We start from the raw sequence: 25,915 nt of genomic DNA, 5'->3' as shown, positions 1-25,915 counted from the left end.
ATGCAACTCATCTTTTTTCCTCCAAACAGTGAAGTTTAGACTAAAAAGTTCTACTTTGGTCTCATCTGACCACATGACTTTCTCCCATGCCTCCTCTGGATCATCCAGATGGTCATTGGCAAACTTCAGACGGGCCTGGACATGTGATGACTTGATCAGGGGAACCTTCCGTGCAATGCATGATTTGAAACCATGACGGCGTAGTGTTCTACCGACAGTGCCTTTGAAACTGTGGTCCCAGCTCTCATGTCATTGACCAGCTCCTCCCTTGTAGTTCTGGACTGATTCCTCACCTTTCTTATCAGTGATACCCCACGAGGTGAGATCTTGCATGGAGCCCCAGTCCGAGGGAGACTGACAGTCGTCTTTACCCCCTTCCATTTTCTAACAATTGCTCCAACAGTTGATCTATTTTCACCAAGCTGCTTGGCAATTGCCCCGTAACCCTTTACAGCCTTGTGGAGGTCCACAATTTTGTCTCTGGTGTCTTTTGACAGCTCTTTGGTCTTGCCCATGGTACTAGTTGGCGTCTAACTGACTGTGTGGTGGACAGGTGTCTTTAAAGAGCTCAGACAGCTGCTACTAAGTTAGATTAATGAGTGGAGTAGAGGTGGACATTTTAAAGGCACAGTAACAGGTCTTTGTGAGCCAGAATTCTGCTGTTTCTTAGGTGTTCAAATACTTCTGTTCCTCACTGTATATGCTTTTTATTCATTTATTTATTTGCAGTGCAGCATTGTTTTATTTATGTTTAACAGGCAAGTAATGCTGCCAGAAAAAAGCAGCTCCTATGGAGACGTATGAACAATCTTACCATGTTCAATAGGAAAAAATAATTGACTGCAGAAAAAAATTAAGCCTAGCATATCTGACCCTTGACTTCATGGAGAGAACGTTTTAACAGATATAGCATGCCAAGAGGAAGGTCCAACTCGCCAACATTAGGGAGCTTAGTCTGAACACTCCTAAACCTTTACTTAAGTTAAAGGGAGGTTCTTAAAGTGTAACTAAAGGCAAAACTTTTTGTTTAGTTTTGGACAGAGTGGAGAGGGACTGGAACAGTTGTATTGCTGCCTGTGCCCGTTAGGGAGATTTGTTCTGTTTATCATTATCTTTGAAAGCAAAAGTAAAAGAAAATCCCACATTTTGGTTTGTCCCCAGAAAAGTAATAGAGGGGAAATCTTCCAATGGGGACACTAATTCTGGTTACTTGTGGGGGCCCAGGGAAATAATATGCAGGGATTTCATCTCACTTCCTATTTTGCTTATGGGACAGGAATGGAAGGAAAATCTTCCCATTGAGACATAGATAGCAAAAAAAAAAAACTGACCCGCTCTAGCTACTGATGTTTACTCAGGACAAGAGCAATTTTCAGCAGCTTGGTCTTTGTGTTGTGAGTGTGCTCCCAGCGCTAAAACATTGCTGCATACATGCGGTGTGTGGTCATTAAAGCATAGCTTTTTGCTTTCGCGCAGTTGAGTTAATGGGGCGTAAAGAGTTAACCGTTTTTTTTCTTGCCAGTGGTCAATCTTCCTGTAGTCTGAGTTATTACCTGAAGGTTGAAGGCTTCCCTTGTCCCTCAATGGATTAGAAAGAAACAAAGATTTGTACAGTCTCCCTTTAGCGGCTAACAGTACATTATAGTAACAGTAATGTAGTGTCTCCCTCTATTGGCTAATAGTGTATATCAGAGGTAGGCAACCTTTTGAGCATAGAGTGCCGGCTACATAAAAATAAATGTCAATTTCACACTCTCAATTACGAAAAGGAATTTTTATAAAGTAAATGCTGTCAGCTACTTGAATAATAAGAAATAAACACACAGATCCAAATGCAGAGAGCATTGCCAAGGCTACTTTCATCAATTTCTTCACCTTCACACCTTGGTTCAGCCCAAATCCTGCACCTTCAGCTCTCACGTGTGCCCCAATGCATGCACCTTCACACCTCAGATCAGCCCCAATTTATGCTCCTTCACACTTCAAACCAGTCCCAATTTCTGCACCTTCACACCTCAGACCAGCCCCAATTTCTGCACCTTCACACCTCAGACCAGCCCCAATTTCTGCACCTTCACACCTCAGATCAGCCCCATTTTCTGCACCTTCACACCTCAGATCAGCCCCATTTTCTGCAAATTCACACCTCAGATCAGCCCCAATTTCTGCACCTTTACACCTCAGATTAGCCCCAATTTCTGCACATTCACACTTCAGACCAGGCCCAATTACTGCACATTCACACTTCAGAACAGGATCAAATTCCACACCATTTCTGCACTTTCAGATCTCAGATTAGGCCCAATTTCGCACCTTCAGATCTCAGGCCGGGCCCAATTTCTGCACCTTCAGAGCTCAAATGAGGCCCAGTGCATGCATCACACTTCAAATCAGGCCTAATTTTTGCACCTTCAGAACTCAGATCTGGCTCAAATTCCACACCTTCAGATCTTAGATCAGGCCCAATTTCTGCACCTTCAGATCTCAGATCAGACCCAATTTCTGCACCTTCAGATCCAATGAGACCCATTACATGCACCTTAACACTCTAGATCAATCCCCCATCCCTTCACCTTCACACCCTGAGGCCTGAGCCCCAGTGCATGGACCTTCACGCTTCAGATCAGGCCCAATTTCTGCACCTTCACACCTCAGGCCGGGCCCAATTTCTGCACCTTCAGAGCTCAAATGAGGCCCAGTGCATGCATCACACTTCAAATCAGGCCTAATTTTTGCACCTTCAGAACTCAGATCTGGCTCAAATTCCACACCTTCAGATCTTAGATCAGGCCCAATTTCTGCACCTTCAGATCTCAGATCAGACCCAATTTCTGCACCTTCAGATCCAATGAGACCCATTACATGCACCTTAACACTCTAGATCAATCCCCCATCCCTTCACCTTCACACCCCAGCTCACACCCAATTTTTACACCTTCAGGTCTCTTTTGAGCCACAGAACATGCTCATTCACACCTAATACCCAATACCCATAATACCCAAACACCATAATACCCAATTTCTTCAGATGTCATATGAAACCTAGTGCATACACCTTCACACCTAAGATAAGGCCCAATTTCTGCACCTTCAAACCTCAGAGTAGGCCCAGTTTCTGCACCTCCACACCTCAGATTAGACCCAATTTCCGCACCTTCAGATGTCAAACGAGCCATAATGAATACACCTTCACACCTCAGAGCCCAATTTTTGCACCTTTCAGATCTCATATGTGCCCCAATTTTTCACTTTCCCACTTAAGTTCAGGTCCAACCTATGCACCTTCACATCTCAGATCCGACCCAATTTTTGCAACTTCACAGGTTAGGTTTAATTTCCAGTTGTCAAATGAGCCATAATGAATACACCTTCAGATCTAAGATCAGGCCCAATGTTTGCACCTTCAGATCTCCCAGTTCATGCTCCTTCACACCTTAGATAAGGCACAGTTTATGCACCTTCACACCTCAGATCAAACCAAATTTCTGCACCTTCAAACCTCAGAGCTTTTTCCCCACCTCCACAACTCAGCTTAGGCCTAGTTTTTGCACCTTCAGATATCAAATGAGCCATAATAAATACACCTTCACACCTCAGATCAGGTCCAATTTCTGCACCTTCAGAACTCAGATCAGGCTCAAATTCCACACCTTCAGATCTCAGATCAGGCCCAACTTCTGCACCTTCAGATCTCAGATCAGATCCAATTTCTGAACCTTCAGATCCCATAAGACCCAGTGCATGCACCTTTACACTTCAGATCAGCCCCAATTTCTGCTCCTTCACACCTCAGATCAGGCCCAACTTCTGCACCTTCACCCCTCAGATCAAACCCAATTTCTGTACCTTTAGATCTTAGATCAGGCCCAATTTCTGTGCCTCCAGATCTCATATGAGCCTCACTGCATGTAACTTTACACCACAGATCAGGACCAATTTCTACATCTTCAAATCTTAGATCAGGCCCAATACCTCAGACCAATTTCTTCACCTTCAGGTCTCAAATGAGCCCCAAATTCTGCACCTTTAGACCTTAAATCAGTCCCAATGCATGTAGACCACGTGAAAAGTAGTGCACTGGATTGTGCAAAAACGCATTGCACCAAAACCACATGGTACTGCGTTTGCAATATGCATTTGGGGAGCCATTAACAATACATAGGCACCCACATGCAGACTGAAAGGGAGGCAGAATCGAATGCAATGCAGAAAATGCACACTGGATGCACCTTTTCCGCACTGCATTTTTGTATGAACCAGCCTTTTTTTAGTGTTTTCTAAAAGTAGTAGTTACCAGAGAAGATAAAAAGTAGTTACCAAACCCTCTTCTAAAGTAGTAGTTCCTTCTATTGGGAACTACTACTTTAAAACAAGTTTTGGTAACTACTACTTTGGAACTTCTATTGGTTCTAAGTAGTAGTTTCTGAACCTTGTTCTAAAGTAGTAGTTCCCAATAGCTATTCAAATAGTTGTGTCTCAAAACTAGAACAGATACAGCAGCTACCACAGGTCCTCTTTAATGCTGCTGCCGAAAAAGAGGAATGGCCCTCAGGGTGTGAGCAGGCAGGCTTACAGGAATGCTCAGGCTAAAAGAGTGCTGCTGTCCTGTAATTACCTGTCCTAAGCCAGAGCAGGAAACCTGAGGTGTTACTCTCCACAGTGCTTCAGGCTCAATGCGGCAGAGTGAGGTGGGTGGGAGCTGAAGTGGGGGGCCGGAGCAGAAGTGGATAGGGGGGAACTGTAGCCAGCGGGAAGCATCCCTGTTTTTAGTGCAGTGGTTGGCAGCTAAAGTGGGGGGTGGGAACTGAGGCTGGTGGCAGCCATCTGTGCTAGCTTCTATGCATAGAACTGCTGCCACCAGCCGGTTTTGTTGTGTGGGAGATAGGCCTCTCAAGTTTCCCTTCGCCTACCACCATAAATGCGGCTGCGTGCCACCTCTGGCACGCGTGCCGAGGGTTGCCGACCCTTGGTGTATATAGTAAAACTGACCCAAAAACGTAGCTAGTTTGATACATTTTATTTAAAATGTACATAATATAACTTTTATTCCATTTGCCCGTTAGTGATACCTTTAATAAGAGATGAACTGCATTACAGGAATGGATCTTGACAAGCTTCAGAACATTTCCATTCTCAGGACACTTGTTAGCGTGAGATTCTTCACAGCATATACACATTTTATCGTCTGCCAGTCCTACCTGTAAAGACAAATCTGTAAGTCAAAGAGTTCCTTAAAAAATGTGAGCATAATCTACTCCTTGTTACAGTAAGCTGAAAAGGCATAAGGTAGAGGATCCTTGCCTTTCTTTTATTTTCAGTATATGAACACCACATATCTGCTGAAGACCTCCTTTTAAAAGGAATTTCCCAGATTAAAGTAAATTTGACCTCCTGCTTTTAAACTCTGCATGTAGCAACACGCTTTGGAGTAAATACATGAATTAAAATTTTATATGTTATAAAGTTACTGTCTCATTGTTAGCACAGAGAATATAATTCTCCACTTAAATGTACTGCTAATAAAAAGAAAATTGACATTTTTAACAAAGGACTTACAGTCCAATTTTGAAACTCTAGACTAGAATGCATTCATAAAGTATTCAGACCCCCTTCGCTTGTTCAATCTTGTTATGTTGCAGCCTGATGCTACAGTTGTTAAAATTAATATTTTTTTATTAAGGTCCAGTTCACACCCCAAAAACGCACTCCGGATGCATTCTGGATACATTTTTGCTTACATTTCACACCACACTCTGTTCCGGTGCGGTTTTGATGCAGTTAGTGGAACTTTACTCAAAACAATTATACTACCAAAATTAATATGTGCTGTAAATTGATTCTAGCATTGCTTCTTTTTCTTCTTACTGGAGGCTGCCATTTTGTTGAAGCCCATGGTCCTGAGCACTGTTAACCGCTTACCTACAGGGCACTTATACCCCCTTCCTGCCCAGGCCAATTTCCAGCTCTCAGCGCTGTCACACTTTGAATGACAATTGCGCAGTCATGCAACACTGTACCCATATGAAATATTTTTAAAAACATTTGTGACAGATTGAGCTTTATTTTGGTGTTATTTAATCACCTCTGGGTTTTTTATTTTTTCTTAAACAAACCAAAAACCACTTAAAATTTTGGGAAAAAAAACATTTTTTCTTAGTTTTTGTTATAACATTTTGTAAATAAGTGATTTTTCTCCTTCACTGATGTGCGCTAATGAGGCTGTAGTGATGGGCACTGATAAGATGCACTGATGGGCACTGATGAGGAGGCACTGGTAGGTGGCACTGATGGGCATTGACAGGCATCACTGATGGGCACTGAAAGGCAGCACTGATATATGGTACTGATAGGTGGCACTGACTGGCACTGATAGGCGGCACTAACTGGCACTGATAAGCGGCACTGATGCGCACTGATAGGCGGCACTGATTGGCACTGATGGGTGACACTGAAGGGCAGCTAAGATGGGCACTGATATGTGGCATTGATGTGCACTGGTAGGCACTGATATGTGGCATTGATGTGGCACTGGCACTGTTCAGCACTGACAGCTGGCACTGATGGACACTGACAGGTGGCACTTCTGGGGCCACACTGATCATCAGTGCCCTGATGATCTGTGTACATGTCCCCTCCGTGGAATGCCGATTACCGGCTCTCCTCTCAATAACCGGCATTTCCCTGTTTACATGTGATCAGCTGTGATTGGACACAGCCTGTGACGCCTTATTGCCGCCCAGATCACGAGGAGGTCTGGCGGCCACTTCATTCAGGGTCAGTGGTTTTGCTTTTTATTTCAATTTACCCCATATGTTTGGTCATCTGCCAGCATTATTACTGATATACCCTGCACTAAGTCTATTACCAATAAAGTTCTTTTTTGACATACTACACTATGGGTACTCTCCCACTCTTTGCCCCTTATTGAGGGGTCAGCAGACACAGCTTCCAACTTCATCCAGAGGAGGGAAGCCTTCACCTGGAGTCTTTATCCGGCCGATCCATCCCGATCCTTGGGAGGTTCTGTGAGCCCAGCTGACCATCGCTTGATAACACCCCTTCCTGAGGGAGATCGATACTCTGTGGAATTTAATATACACATGCGCATTTCCTATGCGCGGTCGGTGAGTGCGCATTTCTGCCATTTGTTCCGGATTTCTCATAAGCTGTGTCCAATCTACTATATCGTTGATTAAATGAACTTTTGATAACCAATTTCAGAACGAACTATTTAGATCGAACTTTCTAGATCAGAATTTTCTAGATCGAATTTTCTGCTTGTTATTTTTAGCGCTGCACTATATTTATCTACTTTTACTTGAGGCTGTTGTGATCTCCTTTTAGTGCTTTTAGCTGCTTATTTTTACCGTTATACAAGAAGCGCTCACTACATCTTTTACATTTGTGATTGGACACAGCTGATCACAAGACTGAGCCGACATCTTCGGCTCTTTCCGTGGATCGGTGATCCGCTGTGTCCGAGGGACACAGAGCTCCGCCGATTGCCGTTGGCCGATATGAAAAAAAGCACTGATACAGGTGCCGAAAATAACCCCACCCCCCTCGCCACAGCCAGCCGCTGCCATCACTGGGCGCCGCTCGGTAGTTTTCCTTACCTGAGAAACCACCAAACGATCCTGACGCTGGGCATAGTGATTAGTGAAGGAAAGATGGCCTCCACTATAAGCCCTTGGAGGACTGGAGCGATGTACTTCTGTTGCCTTGTAAACAATACCATTTTTTTTCTTTTGAAAGCACTAGATCAATGCTTTTTTTGATCTAATACTTTACATTGTAGGAGAGATGTGGGGTCTTATTGACCCCATATCTCTCCATAAAGAGGACCTGTCACTGATTATTTCTATCACAAGGGATGAACGCATTCCTTGTGATAGGAATAAAAGTGATTAAATTTCTTTTTAAAGGGACAGTGTAAAAAAAAATAAATAAAAAATACAAGTTTAAAGTGCCCCCCGTCCCCCCATGCTCGCATGAAGTGGTGAACACATACGTAGGCCATGCCCACATATGTACAGTGTTCAAACCACACATGTGAGGTATCGCCACGAACGTCAGAGCAAGAGCAATAATTCTCACACTAGAACTCCTCTGTAACTTTATACTGCTAACCTGTGGAAATTTTTAAAGCATCACCCATGGAGATTTTTAAGTAACATTCGACGAGCGTTCGCAATTTTAAAGCATGACATGTTGGTTATTTATTTACTTGCCGTAACATCCTCTTTCATATTTTACCAAAAAATTGGGGTATATATTTAATTAGAATATTAAATTTTTTAATTAATATTTCATTTTTAAAAACTGCCCATTTCGGTTTCGATTTTTGGCCAAGTGCATCCTGAATTTTCGGTTTCGGCACCAGAATTTTCATTTTGGTGCACCACTAGCTATGATATGCACTGTGTAATACTTAATAAATAATACACCTTATTTAACCCCTTGCTGCTGCATGTACACATATATGCAGCCTCACTGAAGTGGGTCTTCTTCCGTGAGGCCGTATGTATAAATATATTTGTGCTGGAAGCACATCGCGCTCCTAACACAGGAAACAGGCTCTTACTGAGAGCCCCAAGTCTGACATAAATGATCTGGAACCAGAAACTGGTTCCTGATCACCTGCTCATTGTGACTGCTGACCTTTGGGGAGGTGGGGAGCGGGTACCTGAATTTGACAGGTACCCGCTCTTACTTCCGCAGAGTTTTTTTTTTATCTTACCTGTTCCTCGATCCAGCCGCGCGCTGTCTTCCCGGCTTCTGTAATGGCGCTCGGCATGACAGCCGGGTGCCCAGTGCGCATGAGCGAGAAGCACTTGCGCTTTGTGATTGGTCCGGCGGCTTCTGGGATCTGTCATGTGTCCCAGGTACCGCCTTACCATTCACAAAAAGCACCGCTTCTTGTGCATGCGCACTTGGCACCCGGCTGTCATGCCCAGCGCCCACACTACAGAAGCCGGGAAGACAGCACGCCGCTGGATAGAGGAACAGGTAAGGTCCCGCTGCAGAGCTGAGCGGCCGGCCCGGTATTCTGACACGGCCGCGGTGGAAATACCGGACCGGCCGCTCCATATTCGCCTTATAAGACGCACTGACATTTCCCCCCCAGTTTTGGGGAAGAAAAAGTGCGTCTTATACGGCGAAAAATACGGTAATCAATATATCTGAAAATCAATTAATTCCGAGTCCTGAAAATGCCAGGACAGTCCAAATATCCTCCAATGACCCCTTTTTGGAAAGTAGACAGTCTGAGGTATTTAATGAGCGGCATGGCGAGTTTTTGAAGCCATTTTTTTTTGTCACAATTTTTTGGATTCAAATAAATTGTTTTTTTCACTTTTTTTTTAACATACTGTCAACAGTGTAGTACAGCGTCATAGTATAACTGGTGTGGCGTTGATCGAGGCTACTGACTAGTAACAGTAAGTAAAAAAAACAAAAATGTTTACATAATTTTTTAAATATTTATTTAAACTTTTTATGATATATATATACTGTGACCAGAACAATACAGTGTTACCATAGTGTTGGAAGGCAACATGTTTTTATATCAGACGTTATGGATTCTTACTGCCTGGTTAACAAAGATGGCCTGTTGGATATTACCTTGGAATGTCAGTAACACAAGAATTTACAACAGGGTGTGTGTAACAAAAGATTGCATATCAAAATCCTGGTCTTGGGAGATCACACATACCCCCCCCCCCCCCTAGTGGTGGGGCATGGAGATAAGAAAGCCTCAACCCAGATTCCCTGGTGATGCAAAAAATATAATAACTGATTGCATTCCTTCTAGCAAGAAGGAAGAAACCAGATGTGGACTGGAATGTTGATCATTTTTGGCAATATAGCAGAGCCCCAGGGTGGAGACAACAACATACTTCCTGGAGGATTCAGGGTAGCACATTACTTCCTGCTCATTAGAATTGACAGCTCCTTATAATTTATGGATTGTCATTCATTGGACGGTGGACTACACAGGGAGGGTCAAGTGTGTTCATGTGGGTTGTGTCTGTGAGTGTTTTAAATTCAAGGTCTGGCCCTGCCTGTGTTCTATTTCTACCCAGAGCCCAGCCAGATACTGAAACACTTAGGACGGACTTACGTAACATTATCTCTGCTCTGCTTTTTTCTTTATGCTCTATAATAATCATTTAGATTGTAGAATTGTATTTTCTTTGTAAATAAATAAGACTTTACTTCTTTCAACATGTGTTTATTATTACAGTAAATATTGTAATATATTAGTACCATCAGTATTGTCAGAGGTTAGATATGCTATTATAGGGACCGACAAGATAGTACATATTTTATTATATGTAGGGGGGAAATCCAAAAACCACCCCGTATTCATTTCACATAGTAACACTGTTCTACTCTGGGGAAGTGATCAAGATTTTTTTTTTCTTTACACACTATGATTGCTTATAACGGTGATACTCACTGTTAGAAATGATAATTTTTTTCTAAATGAAATCTATTCATTCAGTGTGTACTATGGTGATTAGCTGTGGTTGGCACAAACTAATCACATGGTACAGATGGGTTGCGAAAGCCCCTGTATGTACAATATAATCATCGTGGCCAATCATAGAAAACAACACAATAGTACACAATGAATGGCATGAATGAACACCATCCATTGTGTACAACTGTCATGTGATCTGCTATGATTGGTCTCATTGATCACATGGTACAGGCAGCGGCCCAGTACACTGATCTGTTGACAGATCGTGCCGCAGCACAGCCCATTGGGCCTGCGTGAGGAGTGTTCTGAGAGGATATCATATGACGTCCACCCAGATTTAAAGCAGTCCTGCCCAACTGTCATTTGACTATAGGCTGGGCGGGAACTTGTTAAACAAAATGGAAAGCTCACATACACATCAGTAGCCCATGCAGGGCTTCTTCCACATCAACATGTATAGTCAACTGAACATGACGAGTCACCTGGCTCCCTTGTCAGCAGCACCACTGCTCTTCTTACCAGTCCCTCTGACTGTATTCTCTCGGCTCACTCAGCCTTTATTTGCATGGCCTTGCTGCACAGCCCACTCCTGGACTCTGGGTAGGGGTTCTGCCGACACCCCGATAGGAGCCAACCTAACTTCTGGCTGCGGCACCTCTGCCTCCAGGTTGAGACCTCCTGTCTCTTGACTCCTGACCAGGACACCTCTGATCCCTGGCAGAGACATCCTCTGTGGAGCCCTGTCTCCAAAATAGGGGCCCTGAGCTATCTTCAAGCTTAGCGTATAAACTGCACACCTGTGTTCCTTCCTACCCAAGACACTTTGAAACCTTCAAACTCAAGGCCCCAATCCGAGTCTACAGAATTTAGAGAAAGACAAAAACACAGCTTTCTCCACTGAGAAATTATACTCTGAAACTTTGCTATAAACCTTAATGCAAATCCTGTGTAATTTTTTCCTACATTTCCACAGTGGCAGGGCCCCGCACTTTCGCAATATATATCAAACTAATGAAGAAAAGGTCCAGGGCTTCGTAGAATAAAAATAAATGGATCTGTGCTGTAAATCTTATATCTTGTGAAAGTAACATATTACAATGTGGAGGTTCAAGTACTTTTTTTTGTTGTTTAGGAACATTGATGGGAGCTCGGATTCCTCTTTAAATAGATGAGGAAATAATACATTAATGCACTTAATCTATTCTTCCTGTAAGTAAAGTGCTCATTATAATGCAAGTCAGCTAATGGATAACAGGAGATGAAGATCCGCTTGGCCCAACTGGAAAAACAATCACAATATAACATGTCTTCACAGGATGCTGGTGAGCCCAACATTTACATCATGAGTGCTTGAGTACGGAAACCATGTACAGTTCACATTGTTAATTGTTCATTTTTATTGATGCTTTTAAAGCAAAGTGCCACAACAATGACAACACGTTTTTAATATACACATCTAGTTAACAATCTGCACTGGTGTGTTTGCCTTACAATTTATAGTCTTGTGATAGTTATCTAAGTGCACATTATTTATGCCCAATGTCCAGAGACTATATACAGTGTGTGTGTGTGTGTGTGTATATATATATATATATATATATATATACACATACACACACACACACAAAGCTCAGCATAAATGACTAAACCCCTTTTGAAAAGTAAGATTTTATCAATCTCTCAATGAACACAAGAACAATTTCCAAATTTTTGAGTTTCAAAGAACATTTGTTTAGCTCATTACATGAAAGTAAAATTAATAATATAACTTGGATTACAAAATCTTCACTTTTACTCACATTAGTTGATGCAAAAATGAATACACCCCACAACAAACACTACTCCATCTAGTATTTTGTATGACCTCCATGATTTGAAGGGACAGCACCAAGTCTTTTAGGCATGGAATGAACAAGTTGGCGACATATTACAACATTGATCTTTTTCCATTTTTTAAGAATGACCTGTTTTAGAGCTTGGATGCTGGATGGAGAGTGATGCTCAACTTGTCTCTTCAGAATTCCCCATAGGTGTTGGATTGGGTTCAGATCACAAGACATACTTGGCCACTGAATCAGTTTCACCCTGTTCTTCTTCAGAAATGCAACAGTGGCCTTAGATGTGTGTTTTGGATAAATTTCATGTTGGAAAAGTGCACAACGACCACATAGGGCACATAGTGATGGTAGCATCTTCTCTTTCAATATAGAGTAGTAAATCTGTGAATTCATGATTCTATCAATGAAATGCAGCTCCCCAACACCAACAGCACTCATGCAGCCCCACAGAAGGACACTGCCACCACCATGTTTCACTTTAGGCATCATGCCTTTTTCTTTGTACTCCTCACCTTTCGACCCCATACAGTTTTGAAGCCATCAGTTCCAAAAACATTTATCTTGGTCTCATCACTCCAGAGTACAGAGTCCCAGTAGTCTTCTTCTTTTTCAGCATGGGCCCTGGCAAATTTTAGCTTTTTTGTGCATGGGCTTTAGGAGAGGTTTTCCTCATTAATGACACCCATGCATGCCATTCCTCTGCATTGTAAGCTGCATTGTGTTACAGGAAACAATCACCCCAGTTTGGCTTTCTACTTCTTTAGCTAACTGCAGTGAGCTTACATGGTGATTTTCTTCAACCCTTCTCATCTGAAGACGCTCCCGTCAAGATGTTAACTTCCGTGGACGCCTGGATGTCTCCATGAGATGGTTGCAGTTCCATCTTCTTTAAATTTTTGTATCACTTTTGCTACAGTATTCTGACTGATAAGTAAAGCTTTGCTGATCTTCTTGTAGCCTTCACCTTTCTTGTGTAAAGAAATTATTTTCTTTCTCAGCCTTGTGACATTTCTCTTTCATGTTGTGCCATTGCTGACAGCATGAATTGGGAAGGGGTTTTCTTTGTTAAGTAACGCCCTTTTATAATCAACTGTCTGTTGGACACCTGTTTAATGAATAATTAGACTCACCTGTAGTTGAATTCTTGTTAATTAGGATTTTGTCGTCTAAAGTTTAGCTTTGCTCCTTAGGCTGGCCATACATTATACAATTATCTGGAGATTTTTGGTTTAGATTTACCAAAAACCATATAATAGGAGGACAAACCTAAACAACACTTTCAGTTGTATTCAATTAGGCAGGCACTTGCACTACACAGTTGAAGGTAAATCTAAAGGAAATTGGGCAGAAAATTGGAAGATAATTGTATAATGTATGGCCAGCCTAAGACTTTAATTGGGGTGTATTCATTTTTGCAACATGGTCTTGAATGAATTTGTTAGGAAAAATACTTTTTTGTGTGTGCAAATGAACAAATCTAGTTTGCAATCAATGGCCCGCATTTGTGGGAGTATTTTGTAGTATAGTGTCCCATAGAAAATGTGGATTCTGAAAGGAAAGTAAAGGTTTTCTGACAAATCTGTTGAGGTGCACTCATTTATGCTGAGCACTTTCTCTCTCTCTCTCTCTCTCTCTATCTCTCTCTCTCTCTCTCTCTCTCTCTCTCTCTATATATATATATATATATATATATATATACACATTATTTATGTTTAGCTTTTCAGGAAGATGAAGACTCTATTTTTAAACTGGTACATAACAAGAAAAATAAAAATAGAATAGAAATATAACCCTAAATGTATAATGCTTATGGTTAGAAACGGAAAATCTTCTTTTTTGTGTTAAGTCAATAAAGTTGGTATAATTTTTTTTTTTTTTTTTACAAATTCTTTATTTAGGAGCAGCTGTGCATAAGATATCAAGACAATATAAAACAACATACAGTGCCTTTAAAAAGTATTCATACCCCATGAAATTTTCCACATTTTGTCATATTACAATCAAAAACATAAATGTATTTTATTGGGATTTTATGTAATAGACCAACACAAAGTGGCACATGATTTGGAAGTGGAAGGAATATGATAAATGGTTTCAAACTTTTTTTTACAAATAAATATCTGAAAAGTGGGCCATGCATTTGTATTCAGCCCCCCTGAATCAATACTTTATAGAACAACCTTTTGCTGCAGTTACAACTACAGTCTTTTTGGGTATGTCTCTGTCGCAAACGTGCGCCTCAGAGATGGACGCGGTTCAACCATTTTGTTAGGCATCTCCATTTTCTCCCCTCATCTTTCCACCCATCCCTCTCACTGAGAGGAGACATCTGGCCAGTGTGTGTATGTGTACTGTTTATGGGTCACTGGCGGGCAAGGCATTTCTAGCTGGTGCCGAGCTGTCTGTGAAAGCTGTATCCTTTCTCACCTAGGAAGAGATAGGACCAGTTTTCCCCAGAGAGCTGGAGTCTCCCTGGCCAAAGTACCTGTATAATTTCACACCTCATAACAAGATAAGGAGCCTTCCCAGGAGTTGAAGGGTCTCTGTGCTAATAAACCTAGCTCAGTGTCGGTGACAGAATTAGATGAACACTTCTCAAATCAATTTCTCCCCTATGTCTCATATCTTGGAATATGAGAGACTTACATAAAAACCGGACACCTCATCAGATGGCCAATGAGCAGGCGAACAGTTTGACGGGTCACTCGATTATCCCAGACCATCAGGGAAGCCGAAAAATAGAACGTGTGAACCGTGCATTATATAATTTCATAATTCATATCTAAATAATCCTCAGACTTGTCTGCATAATAATATACCCGCGGGAGGACTGTCGCTTGTGCAGATGGAAAGTTATAGACCAGAATATGAATTACGAAAGATGTTGGTTCCAGTTTAGGGTTCCGCCTGATGATCCCTCCCTAAACAGGGGATTGGTCTTTCACTTCAGAACCACCCCCTGCTGGGAAACTTTAAAACAGGCTGTCAAGCCTAAGGAAGTTTAAGTTAAAGACATCTCCCATTCTTAACATCAATATACCACCTGGGGAGACCTTTCGCTCTGAAACGTGATCTGCTTCCATCTAAGGCTTATTGGCAAGTAACTTAACCCTTTAACTTCTCCCTGTTATCTCTTTGCTGTGCTGTTTTCTATGTATATAGATATATATCTTAGTTACATCTTCTCTGTAAATATTTTACTGCACCTGTTTGACCCTTTTAGTAATAAATCTTTCTTCTGAAAGTGTTGAACTGTTTCTATAACTCTTAATTGCAATTTACGAATCCCTGCCTTTAAAGAGACGCTACTGTTGGTTTAACTCTCTGTATAACCGGCCTGTGTCAATGACCGGGTTATGCTGACAATTATTTCAATTATTATAGTGTTATAGCGATATTGCGAGTTTCCTCTTTCTCTGAACCAAAAGGAGGTGGTGGCAGTGTGAAGGGGTTAATTGCATAATTAACCTGACCCAGTAACAATCGGTTCAAGCTGCTGGTACGTCGATCGGTAGCCCTGAAGCAACCTTTACACACAGGGGAGAGACCTGTGTGTAAAGGTTGCTTCAGGGTTTTTTCACACTGCTCCGTTAAAAAAAAATGGTAAGAATGTATATGCGTTTGTGCTGCGTTTTTAATGAATTTTTTCCTGACTCCAATCCCGCACCTGTGAAACTTGGACATGTTACTCAAAGAACGCACCAAAAACAGACCATGGGTGCATTTTTTAATACGTTTTCCTTTTATTTCAATGGGGAGGTGCAATTATTAAAAATGCACCAAAAATGCAGTACGCAGGACTTTTAAAAATGCACTGCACCTGAAGAGTTCCAAAGGATTTAAAGTAATACATTTTTCATGCATTTTTCTTCTGCACTTTAACCCCAAAATGCATCAACAATGGATCAATGTGAAAGTGCCCTATGGCTAAATTCACAACTTTTGGCTTTCGATCACAAGTGATAAAACCCATGTTTAATGCACATTATCACACTGAATGGTAAATGTAAATGTACATTGCCATTTATTCTTAAAGTAGTTCTAAAGGCTGAAGATTTATTTTTTTACCTTCATGTATTCTTTCCATGAAGGTAAAAAAACTTCTGTGTGGACCCCCCCCCCTTTACTTACCTGAGGCCAATCGCGATCCAGTGATATTCCCAATACCAGTGGCTCTATCTTCTCTCTCCCTACCCATTGGCTCAGAGACAGCAGTGAGAGTCATTGGGAACCATCACAGCCAGTGAGGAGGGAGCGGGGGTAGGGCCACATTCTGTATGTCAAGTGACTTGCTATGGGGGCACTCAGCAAGGGGGGGGGCTAGGAGCACTGGCGGGGGACCACAGAAAAGGAGGGTCGGGGCTCCACGATGCATAACTATTGACATGTTTGTTATAAAAAAAAAAAACAGGGGTGTCCAACCTTTTGACCTTCCTGGGCCACACTGGAAGAAGAGGAATTGTCTTGGGCTACACATAAAATACACTAGGAAAGGTGATGAGCAGAAAAAGTCAGGCAGATCACAAGTTAATGATCACTGATATAGATAATGTACCTATCTAAGTAATAAAACTGCATTTTTTTGTAATATGTTTTATTAAAAAGTAAAGAGCGCAACATAAAACTACTGATTTTTGACACTGCTTTTGATAAACTAACACATCAATATCTGGTTCGATGGATGTAGTAGCAATTTTCAATGAATTTTCAAGGTACTTATCAGATATTTCCGGTCTAATTTTGTCCTTTGTGTGCTTCATCCTTGAAAATAGTTGCTCACAAAAATAGGTGCTGCTGAAAACTGATGACCTGAATAAGACGTGATTGTGAAAAGTGGGATATTTTTCTTTGAGAAGTTAAAACTTATACAAGTCTGGTAAAGAGACACTGTCAATTTTTTCTTCAGCTGCATGTGCTCACTAAGTGTAAACATATTTAAAAAAAATAAATTAAAAAAAAATCTAAATTTTTTGCAAGTTTATAATTTTGTGTTGGGCCGCATTCATAGCCGTCTTGGGACACAGATTGGACACTGCTGGCCTAAACAATCCCAGATAATAATTATCTGCAATAAATAGAGCTACTATACTCACCTCTTCAGCAGCCCATGTCTCCTACCTTCTGTTTCAATGTGCAGCCTTAAGCCCCATACACACGATGAAAATATTGGACGAATGATCATCCATTTTTTTTTTTTTTTTTGCATGCTAGTCTCATATCAAAAGTGAAGAGGTTACTAAAGGTACAAAAACTCTTGTACGACAGAATAAAACTCAGAAGAGATGTAATGCATTTGTGTTGTATTTTCAGACGAAAACTGTACTGATTAAACAAAAATCGTACAATTTGGTATCGTATGAGAAAATTTTTTGTGCTTGCCCCTTTGATCAAAGCTGTGTACTAACGATCAGATTATCATAAGATTTCTTTGAAAGTGGTATTTTCTAGGCTTTATGCAGGCCATAGACCGGGAGAAAACCGGCCGTTTTTTTAACAAAAAAACGAAAAATCGGTCGTTTAATAGGCCGACGTTACCACCAACAGTAAAAAAAAATCGGCCGATTTTCTTCCCGTCTACGGCCGACATTTAATTACTTCTGTCCCTGCAGAGAGCCCGCTATTATATTTGACATTAAAAAGTATTGCGGTTGCAACATTGTATCTATTTGTATCCATTTCAGATACAGATGGGTTTTTTCGGATACAAATGGATACATTGTTGCAACCGCAATACTTTTTAATGTCAAATATAATAGAGGACTGGAATTCTTCTTCTTTCTCTTCTTCTTTCTTTTCTTCTTCTTCTTCTTTCTCTTCTTCTTCCTCTTCCTCTTCTTCTTCTTCTTCTTTCTCTTCTTCTTCCTCTTCTTCTTCTTTCTCTTCTTCTTCCTCTTCTTCCTCCTCTTCTTTTTCTTGCAGGTCATGGCTCATGCGCAGATTTTTTATCGGTAAAAAGATCGGCCGATTAGCCTATCATTGCCACGAAAATCGGCCGATCGGCAAAATCAGACAATTTTTTTCCAACTTTACCAATCAAAAAAAATCTGACAAAATCCAGAAAAACGGCCGACCAATTAACCCATCAACAGTGCGAAAATCAGCTGATTTTTTTTTCAGCCGAAAAATTGGCCGACTTTCGACCCATCTATGGCCTGCATTAGTCAGGCGCTTGAGCATTCAACACTTCCAGGGATGTCCCCTGTTGTGCACTGTAGTTTCATCTTTAGATCCTTACATTACTACAGGACACAGCAATGACATAGGGTTGGAGGAAGAAAAAAAGCTGCTGGAGAGGGGTGAACCTTGTTAAAGGCAGCAATATGTAGGGAAAACATAATAAAAACTACCACCCACTGCTTCCACCGTGCCATGGTACTTCCATCGCTCGCCAAAATACTCCAAGTGGCTTACAAGATATTTCGTATCTTTATTTACATATTCATAGGGTAATTCAAAAGATTTTAGGGAAACTGTTCAGATTTTTACATACTTCTCCAATTCTTTTGAATACCTGTACACAAAGTTTGCAGATTGTGCATTCCTGCCTGTATTATGCTCATCCTTAAGTCCTATGCCCATCTTCATCCTCGTTCATGTCTTGTACCCACCATGTTCTGTACCCTCCATGTCCTGTACTCTTGTTCATGTTCTGTGCCCACCTTCATGCCTACTTTGTCCACTTTCATGTCTTGTGCCCACATTTATGTCCTGAGCCCTTTTTATAATCATGGGCTCATCTTTCAAGTCCTATGCCCACCTTTATGTCCTGCACCCTCCTTCATGTCCTGTTTCCACCATGTCCTATTGCTGGGCTCTTAGTCATCTCATATCCACAGAGTGAAGGGGACCTGGTAGCCACAAGTAAACTTTTTCTTGGTGTCTGGTGTAAAGCCCATGCTGGGCAGGATGGGTGATCTCCCCTCCACAGTGAGAGCCAAGGGCAGCTGGGATACCCTGCCCATTCGCTTCTCCGCCCTAGTAATGTGTTCCTGTGTGCACAGATAAGCAGGGTGGGGAGGGGCTGTACTGGGCTGGGCGGAGGGGCTAAGCAGAGAGTGTACCACTGGGAGAATGGGCTTACCCTGTCACCCTGTGTAGGTGAAACAAGAAGCTCAGAGGGCCTGGGACAGGCTCGAGAGGGCCCCTGCCCGGCCAGCCCAGGCCCTCTGAGTTTACTGAATTACCTATGCAGCAAGCAAGCACTTTTTTCCAGTGATGCAGTGTAAAACCTAATGTGACAGCGAGGGTGCACTGGCCTCCTGGAATATAGGTGTGGTTGCCACTGCGACCTCTGAAATTCTGCCCATGGCTCAGGTTAGGATTCAGAATTAGATGTAGCACAGCTTTCTAGTGCTGTTTTGGAGACACAAAGGCAAATTCTTCAGGCTACACAGATGCCAGCTGGTTACTTACCGAAGATAGACAGTGAACTGAGATGACAAGCTCAACTCTAAACCTAATATGAGGATTTGATTCAAAATATCCAACCCACAGCAGGCAGACTATGCAGTTTTTGATTGAATTACTATATTGTTCATATAAAAAGACAATCTTCCAATAGGTTGTGTTTGCAAAAAGAAGAAAGAAAAAAAGCAAAATTCTTCACAATTTGGGTTTCGTTCACACTTGACTACGATTACCATTCTCAACCAAGAATTAAAGAAGCTGGCTTACCTCTTGACAGCTGGGGACACTGGACACAAATTGCGCACCTTGACATCCCAAGATGAAGCCAGCCAAGTTTAGAAGGACACAGACCACAGACAGCATTACAAACAGGTTGACCTTGAATAAGCAAAAGGACAGTAACTAGGATACATTTCTACAGCATGTTTACATAAGACATTGTGTTTTATTTCTCACATTTTGTGAAGAACCTAAAGAACGATTATAGACAGACTGAGGGATTATTTATATCATACCATCTAAGGCTACTAAGGCTAGGTTCACACTGTTGCGGTTTCCCTGCGGCTGCATTTATGTGAACACAGCAGAACATTCATTTGAATAGACTGCTTGTGGAAAATGTATGGAAAATGTACCTGCACTGTGTCTAAAATCACAGCCACAAGGAAACCACATGATAGTGCTATAAATTTTCCAGTGAGCCATTAATTCTTAATGGTACCCCCGCACATCTACTACCAGCAGCCCATTTTTGCTGCAGGTGCAGGAAAGCATATGATTTACACACATGTCCCAAACACCCATAAGTGTGAACCCAGCCTAAGAGAGGAGCATGGATGTAGAACAACACTTAGTGGAGCACTATGACTTAAATGTATCCTCAGGGAATAGAGAAAATCTAGCCTGGTAAGAAAGGAGGATGTTTTTTTCCAGTTGTGTAGGAGAGAGATGTACTGGAGTTTCACATTGTACACAAGAATTCCTCCTGGATAAAACCAATAATGGGACATTATTTACATCTATAAATGATGTGCACACTCTTGCACAGCTTAGGATGGATCTGCCTTAAGGGCTGTTTTATAAAGTTAATAGATCATTATGTGAGACAGAAAACAGTGAAGTCTTCATTAAGGAACTGGCATGAGTAGTACACTGCTCAACAAAATGAAAGAAACACTTTGAAAACACATCAGATCTCAATGGGGAAAAAAATCATGCTGGATATCCATACTGATATGGACTGGGTAATGTGTTAGGAACGTAAGGATGCCCCATCGTTTGAAGGAAATGAAAATTATCAACCTGCAGAGGACTAAATTCAAAGACACCGTGCCATCCTGGAGGAGTTGGACTGCCTGTGCAACCTCTGTAGGGTCCAGGTATCGCCTCATGCTACCAGTAGTGACAGTGACTCTAGCCAAACACAAAACTAGTGAAAAACAGTCAGAAAAGATGAGTAGGGAAAAAATGTCAGTGGCATCCAAATGTAAACCCATTCCTGTTTTGGGGGTTGTCTCATTGTTGCCCATCTAGTGCACCTGTAGTTAATTTCATTAACACCAAAGCAGCTGAAACTGATTAACAACCCCCTCTGCTACCTAACTGACCTGATCAATATCCCAGGAGTTTAATTGACTTGATGCTATACTCTGATTAAAAAGTGTTCCTTTAATTTTTTTGAGCAGTGTATAAAGGATACCAATATATTTGAGAACTTTTGTATATGTGCATGTAAATGCTCTTAATTCATGTTTTAGCACTTTTGATGTTTTAGCTACATTTTGATTTCAAGTGGATAACTTGTCAGACTTGTCTTGAGGGTTGATGATACTCTATATAGACTGATTAGATTTATTACATTTATGAATGAGTGCTATAGTATAAAAAAAATGTCTTAAAGAAGTCTAGGATATCTGATGTACTTTGTTGGATTGTAATTAAAGTTTTTAATTAAAGTTTTTTTGCGGCAATGATCGGTTTGTGACCTTATCTTTTTGAACCAATACATTAGCAGTACATGGATTGGTACCCATGTTAGCAGAAGCTTTAAAGAATGATCTGCAACAGTAACTGCATTTCTATGTATGCTCATGTTCATACTTTTCAAACTCCTCTTCTGCACATACTGCTGTGTACCATACTCTCTGGCAGTTTTGTCCTGCACTGCCTGCTGTCATACCCCCTGGCTCTCCTCTCCTGCACATACTGGCCATGGGCATACCCTTAATATGCAAATCCTGCACATATTGCTCACCCTAAAACCCTATATAATCCACCCATTTGCATACCACCATGCCCTTCACAATCCTTTTCTGCTCAGATTGCCTGACAAAACGTGTATATGTTTCTATATCATAGAAGATTTCCATAGCACTATGGGTTTTCTAAAGGGAAATATAAATCTCATTTTATGCAGGCTGAATTTTAATAATCAAGAAAATACTGCTGCATAAATAATATCACTAATAATTTATTTGTGCAAAGATTCTTGACAACAAAAACTTCAGTGCATGCTGAAAACCAATAATGCACGTATTGACAATCAGGGTTTGTCCATGCGTACACACTGTTCAGCAAAAACACTGGTCATTCACACACCAAAGAAGACTTGTGGAACTTTTTGCATGTATCTACTTGTAAACTTTGACTATTGGTCAGGGATTAGTCACTCCATGATCATCCACCATCTGGAATTTCTTGGTGTCAAATAGCAACCTTAGGATTTTTGAACATTTTAACTGCTGCACAGACTGTGATGATTGTATGATGTACTGAACAATCCTGCCACATTAGGCATGTAGACTTGATTATCTGGGTTTAGAATCTAGTGATTTAGTAAGCTAAACTACATAAAAGTGCAGATGTAGAGCTTTAACAATCTGGGTCATGCAGAATCTACATCAGACACATACACAGTGTACTGACAGACACAGTACAGAAGAGTGTCTAGCAGAAAATCACTACGAAGTGGAAGAGCTGCTAAAAATCAAATCAACACCGCAATCAGAGATAAATATTCTACAACATAATTATGAATAAGTCTGAGAGTTTTACAAATCTGCAGGGAATATAGATTTAAATTTCAGTACTACATAACTTCCAATTCAGTCTAACATAAAGAAGGAATGCAGACTTATGTGAATGTCAATTATACCGAATAATGCAAATATATGTTTGAACTGGCAACTAGAAATATTCACAAACAGTGCTAAAATGCTCATGCTAACTACAGGCTAGTTTATCACCATAGCTTCTCACTAAAGCGGACCTAATAATAATTTAAAAGTCTGCATGATTACATTTATGACAATTCACAAATAACAGCAACAGCATAATTAACAAAATATTTTTATGACCAAAAGAGACTGTACTTTGTCCATGCAGGCCAAAATAACAGGTTCTCTTTAATCACCTCTCCATAGCAGCAAATACAGTTGTGCTCAAAAGTTTGCATACCCTTGGAAATTTTTAAAGAAAAACACATTTCTTTTATTTCTTATGGGATTCATATTCAACTGTAGGTCATAACAGAATGGCACAATCATAAAACAAAATATGGCAACAAGTAAACTGAAATGACCCCTGATCAAAAGTCTGCATACTCTTAGTTTTCAAAGGGTAACTCCACTTCCGTGGGAAAAAAAAATAGCAAATGAAAAAAATAACAGAATGTAAAATCGCGACACAAGTCATATTGTAATTGAATGTTATTAAAATGACCTTTTCTTTTCAGTCTGCAGCACTGAAATTTTCTGTAAAATGCAATTCAATATGGCAGCCAGGAGGCGTTTTGTACACAGATTGTGTACAGAGCACCCTCCCCCTCCCCCCCAGAAACATAATTTCCTGCTTGTGTGATTGGCTCACTGAGTTTGCACTAAGAAACAAATCGGATTTCTGGTATCCCCTGCAACAAAAATGTAATCTTTTGGTGAGATATTTCCAATAGGAAAGCACTAATAAAGGAATGCAGACCCTGCAATTTTCCTCATTAGAGCCCTGCAAATGCAGCAGCTGATTATTATAAAGATACTCTTATTAAATTCACTTTCCACATGGGCACAGACAAACAAAACAACTCTTTCTTCAGAATAGCAAAAGGTAGGAATCTGCAACAAGGTTTGTTATAATCCTTGTAATGTGCATAGCTCACCCAGAGGGAAATGTTTTTTCTCAACAAAAATGTTACTCTTTAATACTCTGTATTGCCCCTATTAGCCTCCATGACAGTGTGCAGTTTTTGTAATAGTTGTCTATGAATCCCCAAAGTCTTACAGGTGGTATAGCTGCCCATTTGTCATGGCAAACTGCCTCCATGTCATGCAAAGTCTTTGGTCGTCCTGCATGAACCGCACGTTTGAGATCTCCCCAGAGTTGCTCTATGATACTAAAGTCAGGAGACTGTGATGGCCATTCCAAAACCTTCACCTTTTTCTGCTGTAACCACTGGAGGGGCAACTTGGCCTTGTGCTTAGGGTCGTTGTCATGCTGGAAAGTCCAAGAGCATCCAATGTGCAGCTTTTGTGCAGAAGAATGTAAATGGTCTGCTAGTATTTTCAAATAACTTGCTGCATTCACCTTGTCAGCAACTTTCACAAGCCCCCATACCTTTAGAGCCCACACACCCCCAAAATATCAGTCAGCCACCACAGTGGTTCACGGTGAAGATGGTATTCTTGCTGCTATAGGCCTTACTGGCCCCTCTTCAAACATAGCGCTTATGGTTGAGACTATAAAGCTCTATTTTGGTCTTGTCACTCCAGATTACAGTATGTCAGAAGCTGTGAGGCGTGTCAAAGTGTTGTCAGCCATATTGTAGCCAGCTTTTTTGTGGCTTTAGCGCAGTAAAGGCTTCTTTCTGGCAACTCGACCATGTAGCTCATTTTTGTATTTTTTCTCAAGTGTCATTTTATTGTGCTCCTAGAAACAACCACACTGACGTTTTCCATAGCAGCCTGTATTTCTCTTGTGGTTATCTGTGGATTTTTCTTTGTATCCTGAACAATTCTTCTGGTAGTTGTGGCTGCAATCTTTCTTGGTATACCTGACCTTCATATCAAGAGATCCCTGAATTTTCCACTTCTTAATAAGTGATTCAACAGTACTGACTGACATACTCAAGGCTTTGGATATCTTGTTATATCCTTTCCATCTTTATAAAGTTCCATTACCTCATTATGCAGGTCTTTTTACAGTTCTTTTCTGCTCCCCATGGCTCAGTATCTAGCCTGCACAGTGCATCCACGTGAGAGCTAATAAACTCATTGACTATTTATACACAGACACTAATGACAATTTAAAAAGGCACAGATGTGGGAAATTAACCTTTAATTGCCATTTTAACCCATGTTTGTCTCCTTGTGTGTCTGTACCAAGGCCCAACCAAGATTATGTACATTTTGATTAGGGCCATTTTGGTGATTTCCATTATCATTATGGTTTTAGAAGGAGCCAAACAACTATGTGATAATAAATGCCTTCATATGATCACTAATCTTTTTTTTTTTCTTCCAAAAATACTTTATTGTTATAAGAGAAGACAAAAAAAAGCATTTAGAGCATGTACAGCCATAGATCACAGTCAAAACAGCAACATAACATGTTGCTTCCCGTTTCGCAGACGGGGCAAATTGTAAACAGTCATACAAGACGAAGTGGTGTAAAACATTACATCAATCATACAATGCAAAATGGTGGATAACAAGAGGCAAATGGGTGAAGTAGTGTTGGTGAGTGTTATCTCGTCTTGACTCTCGTCAACTTTTTAATGGTGAGGTAGTGTGATGATAGGGGCGGGGAAAGCATTGGATATCGTGAGGTTCATTGTTTACATATTCACACTAGAGTATATGCTATGGATAAAGTTAGTCATAACTGTGTACAGGTAAATGTTCTATTTGGCTGGTAGAGACTAAGTGATACAAGTAAATAACAGGTGTGAAAAAAGGAGGTTAAAAAGAAAGGCAGTAAGAAAGAGGTTGGGGAAGGAAAAAAAAAAAAAAAAGGGGGGGGGGGAAGAGGTAAAGAAGGGATTACCTCCTCATGTATTAGCCAAGCCAGACAGGTATTATTAGAGCTTAAAATATATATACAGGATCGAACCAAAAGGTATATTGAGGTGTAGATCCACAGACCATCCTTATGTGTGAGGGAGGTGTTTTCAGTTATCAGGGTATTTCCCTCT

The 25,915-nt window shown here is 40.9% G+C and overlaps 1 protein-coding gene across 1 annotated transcript in view; it reads right to left on the bottom strand.

Moving 5' to 3' along the window:
• ENTREP1 (endosomal transmembrane epsin interactor 1) overlaps positions 1 to 25,915 on the bottom strand; it is an 89,039-nt gene that overhangs the window by 48,639 nt on the left and 14,485 nt on the right. Inside the window, exons 3-4 of the mRNA XM_089691050.1 lie at positions 19,999 to 20,109; positions 5,070 to 5,198 (exon numbers count right to left, since the gene is read on the bottom strand). Coding sequence (XP_089547176.1) covers positions 5,070 to 5,198; positions 19,999 to 20,109 — 240 coding nt within the window. The remainder of the gene's footprint in view (positions 1 to 5,069; positions 5,199 to 19,998; positions 20,110 to 25,915) is intronic.

This window comes from Staurois parvus, unplaced genomic scaffold (genome assembly GCF_062004578.1).
Source record: "Staurois parvus isolate SC_StPar_1 unplaced genomic scaffold, SC_StPar_1.0 ptg000549l, whole genome shotgun sequence".
NCBI classification, from domain to species: Eukaryota; Metazoa; Chordata; class Amphibia; order Anura; family Ranidae; genus Staurois; species Staurois parvus.
This window is presented reverse-complemented; position numbering and strand designations above follow the sequence as displayed.